This window comes from Globicephala melas, chromosome 5 (assembly GCF_963455315.2).
Source record: "Globicephala melas chromosome 5, mGloMel1.2, whole genome shotgun sequence".
Classification (NCBI taxonomy): Eukaryota; Metazoa; Chordata; class Mammalia; order Artiodactyla; family Delphinidae; genus Globicephala; species Globicephala melas.
This window is the reverse complement of record NC_083318.1, coordinates 25,399,826-25,414,076: the sequence shown is the minus strand read 5'-3', so window position 1 is coordinate 25,414,076 and position 14,251 is coordinate 25,399,826. Positions and strand designations below refer to the sequence as shown.

Genomic DNA, 14,251 nt, shown 5'->3' with positions numbered 1-14,251 from the left:
AACAAAAACTAAAATTTCATTTAAAATATTCAAATAGGATAGAAATTTAATATTTGAAACATAGCTTATAGTTTAAAATTTATGTCTTGAATGTGGGGACTAAGATGGAGCCAATTGTGAGGGCCCATCTTATGTATTATTAAATATTGTTTGGGAGGCTGGTATATATTTGGGAGTTTGTGTAATAAGAAATGATACATTTTTTCTAGAAGCAGTATTTCATATGAACATTTCTCCAGAGACACAAAAAAATATTACGTTTTCTTTAATTGTAGGTTGAATGCAGCATTTATAAGAGTGAGAATTCCTTAAAATAATTAAAAAATCAGGCAAACTATAACACATAAATAAAGTAAACAAATTTTATCATTTAAATTAGTATTTTAAGTGATTTCTAATTTAGTAGGTTGAAAAAGATTTTGGAATATTGCTCTATTTATAATATGTGATATAGTCCAAAAGTTATGAACATTTCTACTTATATGTGAAATGAGGTTAATGTTGGAAAAGTAATAGTGAGTGTGAAATCAATGCTGAGGTATTTAAGATGAAATGTGATATTTTACAACTTATTTTCAGGTCAATTAAAAGTTTTTTAAAAACTTGAAAAAATATAATGGTCAGTAAGTATAAGAAAAGCTATTCAACCTCATAAGTAAACAGAAAAAATGCTAATAATAACTCATATACAATTTTAGGCCCATCAAATAGCCAAAAACTTTAAAAGTCTGAAAATACCAACACTGGAGAGAACACTCAAAGAAATTAAGTTTAGTGAACTAGAGATAAGCATCAATGTGGATGAATATCGGGCATAAAAGTAAGGAAAGGGGCTTCCCTGGTGGTACAGTGGTTGAGAGTCCGCCTGCCGATGCAGGGGACACGGATTCGTGCCCCGGTCCGGGAAGATTCCACATGCTGCGGAGCAGCGAGTTCCGTGAGCCATAGCCACTAAGCCTGCACGTCCAGAGCCTGTGCTCTGCAACAGGAGAGGCCACAACAGTGAGAGGCCCGCATAAAAAAAAAAAAAAAAAAAAAAAAGTAAGGAAAAAAACTGCAGAGAATATGTATAGTAGCTAGTTACCTCTCCAGTGGAAAAAGTAGTATGTGACTTAAAAAGTGCTGGTAACATTCTATATCCTAAGCTAAGTGGTGTGTACAAGACTGTTCTTATTATCATGTTTTAATTATAGATATTCCATATATACACTCTTTAGAATGTATAAAGTATTTCAATATTATAGTAATTAAGAGACACATCAGAGGAATACCTGATTTATTTAAAAAAAAAAAAAAAAAGAGGCCAAAATGGCTCTGAATTCAAAACGAGACTATGAACTCATCTCCTATCATGGGCAGACCAAAATTACAACTATTTACAGAGCAACTATCTATGAGAATGACCTGGAGACTAACAGAAAAAAATATTTCAACAACTAAAGATATAAAGAGCCACAGTGAGATGGGTGGTAGGACAGAGATGCAGTATAGTTAGGATCCACAACTCTGGGTGGCACCCCACAAATGGGAGGATAACCACACAAGGCTGGAGGAATCACAGGCCCTGACTTCAGACTATACTACAAAGCTACAGTAATCAAAACACTATGGCACTGGCACAAAAATAGATGCATAGATCAATGGAACAGGACAGACAGCCCAGAAATAAACTCTACATTTCTATAGTTAACTAATCTACAACAAAGGAGGCAAGAATATACAATGGGGAAAAGATAACCTGTTCAATAAATGGTGCTCAGAAAACTGGATAGCTACATGTAAAAGAATGAAATTAGAACATTTCCTCACACCATATACAAAAATAAACTCAAAATGGATTAAAGACTTAAAGTAAGGCTGGAAACCATAAAACTCCTGGAAGAAAACATAGGCAGTATCCTCTTTGACATTGATCTTGGCAATATATTTTTGGATTTATCTCCTCAGGCAAAAGAAATAAAGCGAAAATAAACAAATAAGACTACATCAAACTAAAAAGTTTTTGTACAGGGAAGGAAGCCATCAACAAAATGAGAAGGCAGCCTACTGAATGTGAGAAGACATTTGTAAATGATATATCTGATATGGGTTAATATTCAAAATACACAAAACTCTCACAACTCAACATCAAAAAAAAACATACAATCTGATTAAAAAATGATCGGAAGATATAAATAGACATTTTTTCAAAAAAGACATACAGATGGCCAACAGACACATGAAAAGATGCTCAACATCACTAATCATCAGGTAAATGTAAATCAAAACCAAAATGAAATACCACCTCACATCTGTCAGAATGACTATCAACAAAACAACAACAAATAACAAGTGTTGGTGAGGATGTGGAGAAAAGGGAGTCCTCGTCCACTGTTGGAGAGACTGTAAATTGATGTGTCCATTATGGAAAACAGTATGGAGGTTTCTAAAAAAATTGAAAATAGAACTATTTATGTCTGGCAATTTCACATCTGGGTAGTTATCTGAAGAAAATAAAAGCACTAATTCCAAAAGATTTATGCACCCCAGTGTTCATTACAATAGTATTTATGGTAGCCAAGGTATGGAAGCAACTTCTCCATCGATAGAAGAATGGATAAAGAATATGTGGTATATATGTACAATGGAATATTACTCAGCCATAAAGAATGAAATCTTGCCATCTGGGAAGACAGGAATGGATCTAGAGGGTATCATGCTAAGTGAGATAAATCAGACAGAGAAAGGCAAATACTGCATGTTCTCAACTTATATGTGGAATCTTAAAAAACAAAGCAAAGAAACAGAATGAAAACAGACTCATATTTATAGAGGACAAACTGGTTGTTCCCAGAAGAGAGTGGAGTGGGTGGTTGGTCGACACAGGTAAAGCAAATAAAGAGGTACAAACCTCCAGTGATAAAATAAATAAGCTACAGTGATATAATACACAGCATAGGAAATATGGTCAATAATATTATAATAACTTTGTTTGATGATGGTGATTAGACTTACAGTGGTGATCATTTCATTAAGTACGCAAATATCAAATCGCTATGTAGTACACCTGAAATTAACATAATATTATATGTCAACTATATTTCAATTAAAAAAAAAGAAGTAAAGAGTAGTGGATGGAAATTATCAATCCCAGCAAAGAGCTAGAGAGCAAAGCTCAGGGTAGACATAAAAAAATGAAGGGTTGAATGAAAATAAAATGCAATGTCTATGACTGCTTTAACAGTTTAATCTGCTATCTGAATAATAATAATAATATATTCTACCTGCCACAAGATTCTATAATCAAGGTGCTTTTCTCCATGATAATTTAATATATTTCAGAACACACTGTATTTCTACAGGGAGTATAAAAGGAGCAAGTTTTTATTTTGTTTTTCTCTTCAGTCATTCTTCAGATAGGAAACAATTTTGTAGCATATTTTGATGATTATCATGAACAACAACACTTAGCTCGTCTTAGCTGAAGAGCCTTATAATAATCTGAGCTAACTAATTGGCTAATTAATTAATCAGTATTTATATAATCACAGAGAATGACAAAATATACAAAACCAATCAGAAAATATCCCCTGTGCTTATCCCCAGGGCTTTTAAGGCATTAATCATGAGATTTAAAGGCTCTAATAGGGGATGTTTTCCTCCTTGCTGGGAGGTGACCAGCTTGGCTGCTCTTACCAAAATATTTTCTAGTATCTTCTCTTTCTCATGGAGACAATTGCTACACCTTGAGTAGCAAAATGGAGCAGCATGGACTTTGTGTTCTTCCCCTGGTGTATCAAGAGATTGCTCTCTGCTCAGTACTTATCTTACACTGTGAACTAACAAAGTGAGCACTCAAGTTAGTGTTAGATGCATTACTATTTAGCCTGTTTTGAGTGCAAATGAATTCAGGGAATGTCTAATCCTAAATTAAAATCTAGTTTGTCCTGAACAGAACATCCTTACTTGGTAACAGGTCTTGTTTTAAAATATGCTTTTTAAAGAATAATAATTGATTAATATGCAGAAGACAGGTGTAAATGAAAGTATGCCTCTAAACTCCTGTTTCCAACAAAAAATAGACATGTTCACAATAACTGATGTCATCAAGAAAATAAATACATAAAAACTAAGTAAAATGCTCTGAGTAGAATATAATTTCTGGGTACAGTAACTAAAATGAAGATTTAGCTTCTTTGTTCATTTAATACTTAACCCCTATATATCATTACAAATTTCAGAAATATTTATAATATAGCGTCATTTGGTACATCTCACAGTCATGTTAGGAGGGGGTCCTACTGCAATTCTTGTTAATCAAAGGGTCATAAATAGGATGGAAAAAAATTCAAAATGCAAAGTTCCAGTTGAAAGATTGTGCCTTCTCTGCTGCACGAACACAGTGTGTCCCCAGTTAGACAGTCCTTTAGTTTAATTTTCCTGAGGACTGCTGGTACTTACTGAAGTTTTAGGCTTTCTTCCTTATAAGCAATGAGAGCCTGAGGGGATGGCTAGCATCTTGGCACATGAAACAATTTTTCTCTGTCTGAAACTAACTTGTCATGACCTTGGGTTTATTACAGGATATCCAAAATGATGCATTCCACCTATTTTCCTTCTTATTTGATTCCTTCCCTTTACTTATCATAACTAAGATTGCAAGTATTAAGCTTGATGCTTTCTAAATCTATACTGCCACCTCTGATGGTGTCTGAAACTCGATCTATTTTTTCAAATGCCTACATCTGGATGTCCTATGTTAAGTCATTAGATCTTAAACCAAACTCCTCATCTTCCTAGCACCTTTTCCTCTGCCCGATTCTGCATATGTTTATGGACACACTCAGGCTAAAACCCATGATACTACAGCATCTGCACCTTTTTTTTTTTTTTGCTCCTTCACTGAGCATGTTTCCAAGTCCTGTCAATCCTGCATGGTCTCTCCCAGTCTCCCCTTTCCATCATGACTGCCACCAAGCTCTGTCTTGGCTCTGTCAGGCCAGGCTCTGTCCTAGAAGCTTTCTAGTACTTATCTCATTCAGGGCTCATCCCAATACTAAGAACTGTGTTGCTTTCCATCGGTTCTACAGATTTGCAATCTGAGAATTGGAGAGGTTTTCAGACATGTGTGGGGTTAACTAGTAAGTGTAGATGCCCAGACTGAAACCCAACCACAAGGCATTGTATTCTAAAAGAAAGCGTAGACATTCAGGACAAATAGTCTGGGTTTGCTCCGCTACTTACTAGCTAGATGAGTATCGATATTGCTACGCCTCATTTTACTCATTCAGAAAATGTACAAAATATTCCCTCTTACTGTTGTCATATGAAATGATATACTGCCTGTTAATGATTATCCCAGTGCTTAGTGTCTTTTAATATGCCAAATAAATACTATTTTAAAACATGTATAATAATTATTATGCCCATATAGTTGTAATAGGCTCTTTTAGGTCTTCTCAAAAATATCTCCCTATTCAAACAACATATTTTTCTTCAATCCTAGATCTGATCATGTCACTGTCTGGCTTAAAATCTTCAGTGATTCAAATGGTATCCTTCTACCCAGAGAGCTCCATATTATGGCCACAATCAAATCTTCAGCGTTTAGTCCCACTACTATTTCTTATTTACTTTATCATCCAACTAAGACAAGCAACTTAACATTTGTCCTGATAGTCTCAGCCAAGTCTGAGCTTGGGCTGACCTGCTGGCCAAGAATCTACTTCACCATCTTGATTTGCTAGTGTTCTGTCAAACCATTACAGAAGACTCAAATGTCACCTCCTCCAAGAAACCTCCTTAATTACTAGAAGAAGAAATATCGTTTCCCTTCCTTTGTTCCCATTGCCCATAGTAATGTTGTCATGGCACATATTGTATTCTGCCTCGTAATGTTGATAATTGTGAATATGTCTTTCCTATACTACTGAAATCAAGAACCTAATATTTCACATATTTGTGTAAACCCTATAATGAAGAATATACAGAGCCCATAGGTGAGAAATAAATGATTTGAGCACTGAATTAAATTATATTAAGTTAATATATAAACTGTAACTGTTTTTAGCTGAATGCCCAGTTTGGAAGAGATATTACTGGTGTATATTTTCTCACATTTTTCATTCTTATCATTTAAAAGTGTACTTTCATATAATTTTGACTTTTTTTTTTAAAGTGGAGAAAGACCCTATTTTCTTCCATAAAGGAATTTTTTTTTTTGAAAAATAGTTTTTCCTTCCATTGACAGAGTTAAATATATGGTCACTTGAAAGAATTCAGAAGAAAAAAAAACCTGGGACATTTACATTGAGACTTTAGATGAAAGAAAGATAATTACAATTAAATATACCCTGTACAGTGGCTGTCCTCCTCCGAGTATATTTGAGGACAATATTGACTCTGCCAAAATACTTATATGTAGCTTCTCTTTCCAGTCAAGTCAAACTCTACTTACAATAAACATTTTAAATGCACCCCAATGTTCATAGCAGCATTATTTACAATTGCCAAGATATGGAAGCAACCTAAATGTCCATGAACAGATGAATGGATAAAGAAGCTGTGGTATATATATATATATATATATATATATATATATACACACACACATATATATATATATATATATACACACACACATACACAATGGAAAACTAATCAGACATAAAAAAGAATGAAATTTTGCCATTTGCAGCAACATGGATGGACTTGGAGGGTATTATGCTAACTGAAATAAGTCAGACAGAGAAAGACAAATACTGTATGATATCACTTATATGCGGAATCTAAAAAATACAACAAATTAGTGAATATAACAAAAAAGAAGAGACACAGATATAGAGAGCAAATTAGTGGTTACCAGTGGGGAGGGGAAGGAGGGGCAACATAGGGGTGGGGGAGTGGGTGGCACAAGCTATTGGGTGTAAGATCGGCTCCAGGATGTATTGTACAACATGGGGAGTGTAGCCAATATTTTGTAATAACTGTAAATGGAAAACAAACTTTAAAAAATTGTATAAAAAGTTTAAAAAATATATCTCCCAGTTGAAAAATAAATTAATTTAAAAAACATTTTAATTGACACAGTAATTCTCTCTATGTTTATATAGAACATGGATCATTCTTATAAGTCTTTGATAGTACCTCCTTTTTTTTTTTGAACCAATTGAGTGTCTTCAAGTAGTACATAAACTTCTTGCATCTGGGCACCTAAGGAGGTTCTAAATGCAATTCTTCCCTGGATATCTAAAGAATCTGAGTCAGATTCTACAGGGCTGTAGTTTCACAGAAGTCTTGTTGATGGGTCCTCTCTCCTTTATAGGATTATTGTTGTGACTGAGTTCCTGCTTCCAGGTCTCTGTCATGTTCTCTCTGCCAAACTCCATGTTGTCAAATTCCACCTCTTCCACTATCTTCTGTTCCTTTTTTTTTTTTTTTTTCTTTTCAGAAAGAAGATTTATGCCCACAAACCTAATCCATTCATTCTGCTGTGAAATATCCCTATAAATGTTGACCCCCATCTGCCTGGGCCACTGCCTAGCTCTTACGCTACACTTGCTGATTGCATGCTGGCTCACTTGCTTAGAAACTGCCGAGGAGCTTTCAGATGCTGCTTGATTAACTCTGATGGGCCATCCATCCAGTTCCTGCTGCCTGGACTGTCCTGCATTGTTGAATCTATACTGGTTGATAATGTGTCAAATCTGGAGTCCATCTACCACATACCAACCTTTCCTTTTAGGCTCCTTTCCTTTTTTTGATTGTGACTCCATTTATTCTAAGATATCACAGATTCTTTAAAAAATGTTTATTAAGTTGTCAAATATAACAACTTGTTTCAGTTACAATTGTAAAATGTTAGAAAACTAGTCTTCAATTGCCATTGTAGCCTCTCATCATCTCTGTTGATGCTCATAGAACCAATATCTTTCTATTTTCTTAGGTCACTTCTTTAAATATCATGAGATTTCTTTCTTTTTCTCTTCCAACCTTTACTCAAATCTATAACAAGGGTCTTAACTTTTCTTCTATGCTAGATTTCTTTTTTCCTATTCATAGTAATCTGGCTCCTGTTAAACATGGTAATTCCTACAAGTTTGAAATGGGATTTTATTTAGATATTTACATTAATAATAATAAAAAACCTTTCTCAAGTATTTTCATCATATCATTTCCTTGTTTAAGAACAGTTTTCAAATAGCTATTGGGACTAACCAAAACTCATTTCTCTGTATTTTAAGACCCTCTATTAACTGTCTTCTTTATATCTATTAACTTAACATCTCTGTTTTAGTCATTCAATTTGCACAATTTATTACTTTTGCACTATAAATCTTTGAACCTATGATTTTCAGTGCAGGAAATATGGAGTCAAACAATTGCATAAAGATATCCAAATTAAGACACTGGTAAATTGCTTTATCTGGACCAAACCTTAATACCAGTCTATGTATATAGATCCATTAAAAACACTATGTGCGGGAAAGAGTCAAACGAATTAGCCAGCTAGCCACTTATTTTGGACTTCAGGTTTATAACATAGACTTTTTTTCCCCTCTGACTCAAAATATACATATCACTTGTTTTGAGACAAAACTCAAAACTATCCTTAAATTGTTCTTTTTTAAAGTAGTAAGTTCAATTCTGAGACTAAATAGTTCTGCACTCACCAAACAGTTAGAAAACAGTGTAATGATTGTCCATATAATATTTTCAAATCAGGTCTAAGATTACTTATTACATATGTTGAGACATAATTAGATGTATGGGAAAAAAAACTGTTTCACCACCTAATTTTAGAGTTGACTCATGTACATGAAGATGATAAGTGACAGTTAAGGTCAGTGATTATTTAAGGACACAGTTTCAGCTTGGGTCATTAGGGCATCTGTTGCCTTCTCATAAGAAGTTGGACTTGAGATAGCTTTTGAAATATGAGTAGATTCAAGGAAAGTATTTTAGCGAAGGCTTAGAAGCTGAGAAAAGAGGTGAACATAAACACTATCAATCCATCGCAGGGGAATAGACAGTGGGCTAGCCTAACAGAAACAGTGTATATTGAGTAGTAGTAAGAATAGATGTTGAAAAGGTAAATTGAGCTGGATTACATAGGACCTTAAAATAAAGTCTGGATTTCTCAGGCAAATAATGTCTTAAATATACTCTTATACAGAGTAGATGTCCAATGAATAAATGGATGCATTTCTTCAAGAAATCTAAAGACATATAAAATTCTAATAATGGTGCCTTGTTGCCAACAGAGAGAATAATGACAGGTCAACAGAACGGATGAAAGCACCAGAATTATTTATAGCATCAATAATATATTCGATTTCATTTCCAGTGTGGAAGCTTACATTCACCATCGAGAAAGAGCATTTATTCTGTCTTAGGGAAACTATGAAAAAAAGAACATATTGTCTCAATTCTATCAAATTTCTATGACTATACCAAGTGTTAACAACCGAGGGTAAAACACTGTTCATAGAAATCAGGTTAGTGGTCTGCAAGAAGACTTTTTAAATTAAGTTTTTAATAATCAGGATGGCCCTTTATTATTTTACTTTTCTCTAAAAAATGCATTATCACTCAACTGGTATCACTTTGGGAATGAACATTACCTACACGTAAGTAAGGCCATGATGAAAACAAGTGCTGCTTTCAAAACCAAGAAAGAGTAAATTCAAGTGTATAAGACATCACCCTCCATAGGGTGATGAAGGTCATCTTGCTAATAGAGCTTTAGATTTACAGGAAGTATTTCATGATGGCCTTGAGGACCACACAGAAATATTAACAAGTGAAAACATGACGATATTTTCTGACTTCATTCATAGCTAATATTTCACAATCTTTCAAAATACAATTAGTTTCTACAAGTTTCTATACATTAAATTTCACTCATATCTTGAATTTTTAGATACACAGTGAAATTTAATTAACAGGCAGATGACAGTTACTGAAACTGAGCTTAATTTTGCTTGCCTTAGAAATGGACATATTAATTTCCATATCAGTGGCTTTGGTCAGATGAGGGCATGATGAAATAAGATAAAGCACACAAATCTCAAAAAAAAACCCAAAACCTAGATATATTGTAGTTTAGATATGGCAAAACCATGTAGTGGAAAGAATATGGACTTTCAAGTTCAGTTGAAAAACTTGCATTCTTTTCACTGCATCAAACTCTGTGCCTTAAAAACACTAATTCTTTAACAGTATGATCCAGAATCTCTACCACAAAGTGAGAAAATTGGCTCAAATAATAATATGCGGGTATATGTTTTGTCCATAGAGTGAGGTGGTGCTGCAGTCAAGGCCATGTTTGAATTTGTTGTTGATTGCTCCCAGCTATGTGTTCCCAGTCCAATCGTGGGAGTGGCCTGGGGAAGGTCCAATCATGCACATAGCCAAGGTTTTTCAACCCTAACCCTCCAGCTTTCCTCAATTTGTTCTATTGAGGAACAGCATACTTCTACTCTCTAATTTAGAATAATATAGAAAAATGTCACTAGCTATCCAATACCCTAGCTCTGGAAAATTTGGGGAGATTTCGAGGGAGGATGGATTTCTCCTCATCTATCAGTGTGCAAAGAAATCTTACAACACCAGAAAAGCAACATGAGGATGAAGCACTGGTAGTATGCAGAGCTTTTCTACACACAGTTCAAGATTCTTTCCCACAAAATCATATTTATCCAAAAAATAATAGTCAAAAGAGAAATCAAATTCCCAAGACTAGAACTATAATTTTTATATTGAAAAACAGTATTTCCTATTGACCTATAAGTAACCCAACAAGTTATTTCAGTTCCAGTCAAGTTTCTGATATTCTTTGGTTAATAGTTCTGAGCAAGAACCAGATACAACAACCAAAGGGGAAGAACAGAGTATTTTCTTCAAAGTGACAGTTAACTTAGCATGGGCATGTGTGTGTGTGTTTGTGTGTGTGTGTGTGTGTAGAATATACAATTAGTATACATATGCACATACATACACACTATATATATATATCTATATATATACACACGTAAGTTTTCGGATTCTTTATCTGTCTGGGGCATTGTTCCAGCCTTTGTTAAATTTTGGTATTCTGTTATTTTGTTTGGGGTTATGTCACTCAAGAAGTCCTCAGTAATCCTTGAATATTAGATGAGTAGTGGTGAATAGCTATTTGTTTTCTATTGAGAATAAGTGATAGAGCTGAATTTGAGGTGGAAAAATTTGTTAAGAGTTATAAAGAACTTTTTCAATTCATACAGTTTATTAGACTAAAATTAGGAAACTTTTCCTTTCAGGATTTCAGGATAGGAATCACTCAGAGAACCATTTGAAGCACATGACCTTGCCTTAAGTTTTTGATTTTAAAATTAAAATAAAACTAGAATTTACATTAATTAAAAGGAATAGTAAATATAAAAAAAGCATAAGTAAAAAAAAAAAGAAAAATCTAGACAGAATTCAAGAGGGATCACTTAATCCCTTTACAACAATACTCAAAATAAAATATTTGGCTCCCAGTCAAGCGATACTTCATTCAGTGGCTCATTAAAAACAGAGTTCACTGATCCACATGTATTTTGAAGATTTTTAAAAAGTTAACTTATTTCACTGGTTTTAATAATATTTTATTATAATGGTCATAAGGTGTTAGGATGGGGAAAAAAAGCTGTTATATTGAGGTTTCATCTTTGGAGGATAAAAAGCCTAATGGCAGAAATACAAAAAAGATGACGATCTTAACAATCTCTAGTTCCTTTATTATTCTAAGCTGTGTTCTATTATTTTTGTTTATATGCTTGCTAAAATTACTTGTTCACAGAAAGAATTTAATTATATATAAAACAAGATAGGCACAAGTGAAACTCTTGAATCAAGATGATAAAAAAGGGAATTATTCTCAGAATTACCTACCCACCTTAGTAAAACATATTTGGCTTTTCCTTTATCTGATAGCAATCACAGGGTGAATTTGTTATACTGAAGCCAATTTGACCTTAGCCTAGAAGTGGTACCAGTTAACACTGCTGTGTTACCCAAAATGACGTGATAATAGAGATAGTGATGGTAGTTCCTGAGGTCAAGTCCAATACCACATCCCCTATAAAACTTTTTTTTTTCATATCTATATTTACAAATGTATGAACATTTCATATAGACAAGCACTATGCTTACTTGTTATATAAGAGTCTTGGGCTGCTTCTCTATCTTATATTTTAACCACCATTGTCAAACCTAAGTAGGGCAGGAGGATCTGTCCAGCAATAGATTTTCATGACTGTTATTAGTCTTACTGCTACAAACTGCAACATGTGTGGAGTAATGCAGGCTGTTCTATGGGGTGTTGGCTGGGATGGGCAAAATCTAAAAGAGGCAAGGAGATTAAGTTCAAATACTCTTTAGGATATTTTAGTTCTATGCCCCTCTGAAGCATTTTGGGGGTAGGTGAGGAATGGTTAAGGCTTAGTTTAAGTTTTACTTTTAATGCTTATTTTATCTCAAATTTACTGCATCTTAAAGTTTTGAGTAATTAGAAGTCTAAAATATTCAAAATTCTATTTCATCAATACCACAGAGTTAGTGAAAGAAAAATAATCATGTGATTTATAAATGTTCTTACCTTCACATCTTTGACATTCATCCTTGTTCCTTCCTTCCCAACAAAGATATCATCAATGTCCACAAGGATATACCTGTCCAAAGACAATGTCAGTCTCTTCCCTGACAAGAAGGAGATGGCATCTATGAAGATGAGCTTGTGCAGCCAAAAGTTTAAGTTGTTGCCAAAGAGAACTCGCTGAATTCCATCATGAAGCCCCAGATCCTGAATCACCGTCGCATATAGTGGTTTGCTGGAGAAGGATGAAAGGGATTTTTCTGTCTGTAATTCAGTTAAAAGCACAGGCTGGTAGGTTGAATGGTTATACTGGAAAATTGTCCAGTCTTCCCCAGGAAGAGGGCCTTTCTCAACCTTAGGGGCTTTGGTAATATGCAGCAAAGGAGACTGAGGGTTGACAAAACAGTCCTTTAGAGCTAGATTATTGAAAAGGTTTAATGGAAAACCTTTTAATTGTGTACTTGGTGAGCTGTTTTCATTGGCTTTATGAAAACCAATTATACTAACACTGTATTCCACACAGTATTTTTCTAAAAGCTCTCGATTCCATGAGTCCATGCTGACATACTTCAGAATATTTTCATAAATAACTAAAATATATTTCCCTTTGCCATTATCTGTTAGAGGGGGTATGTCTCCCTTGCCAGGGGCAATGACCATATGGAACTGAAATCGGCTGGACTCCAAGATAGTGATAATATCTTGACCAAGTTGAGAGTACTGGCTCTCCACAAACAGGAGGACTGTAGGATCAGTTTTGGATGTATCAATAGGTTTGACTGTCTTCAGCTCCATTGACCGATATGGTAGGATTTTAACGTCAGTACATTCTGCTGCTGCAGTGGTTTCCATAAGTGTCATTTCCTGTTTATAGCCAGAGTAGAGGAAATAGGCAGAAATGACAATGCTCACCAAGCAAAAGGTGGCTAAGAGAACAATCAATGTTCGAAAACTTCTCCGAAGCTTCACAACAAGATTCATTTTTTAAAATACTGCTCTGGAAGCTTTTTCCAAGTTCTTTTCCTAAAGTGCCATCGTAAATAAAGTATGAAATGGTACAAATGCTACTTCCCACAAGTTCATGTAACCATTGCAAACCATGTAAAATGTTTGATGGGATTGCAAGCAAGTTAAAGTTGGAGGACAGTGGACTAGGAAAGTAAAAGTTGAAGAGATTTTGAATATGTCCAATACCAAAGGTTGCTGTAGAGTCCTCTAAACATTACCTGAAAAAGAGGAGAAATATAATGACTAAAACAAAAATAGTAATATAAGTATTTTCGTGTATACCTATGCTGATATATAAGAAACATACATATTAAAGATAAATTTAGTATGTTAATATGCTAAAATATTAATAACCCAATGTTTACAGTCTAGATTTTTACTACTTAGAATGTAGATTTTTTTATGTCTTCAAGAACACAGACCCTATTTAATTTTGCCAAAATATACATCTATATAGAAATACTGATTGAGATTTTTCAAACTAGTCACCTCAAAAAAAAAAAAGGTAAGAAATAAAGTTTTAGTGTACAATGGTAAAACCATAAAACTTATGGTAAAACCATAAAACCATAAATGGTAAAACTACCTTTTTAAAAACCATAAAACTTGCTTCTGCAAGGCTGGTAGACATTATATACATACAGA

General features: G+C 34.1%; 1 protein-coding gene across 1 annotated transcript in view; it reads right to left on the bottom strand.

Moving 5' to 3' along the window:
• Positions 1–14,251, bottom strand: part of LOC115857188 (bifunctional heparan sulfate N-deacetylase/N-sulfotransferase 4) — a 287,117-nt gene that overhangs the window by 232,925 nt on the left and 39,941 nt on the right. Inside the window, exon 2 of the mRNA XM_030863980.2 lies at positions 12,602–13,824. Within this exon, the coding sequence (XP_030719840.2) occupies positions 12,602–13,579 (978 nt within the window). The 5' untranslated portion in view covers positions 13,580–13,824. The remainder of the gene's footprint in view (positions 1–12,601; positions 13,825–14,251) is intronic.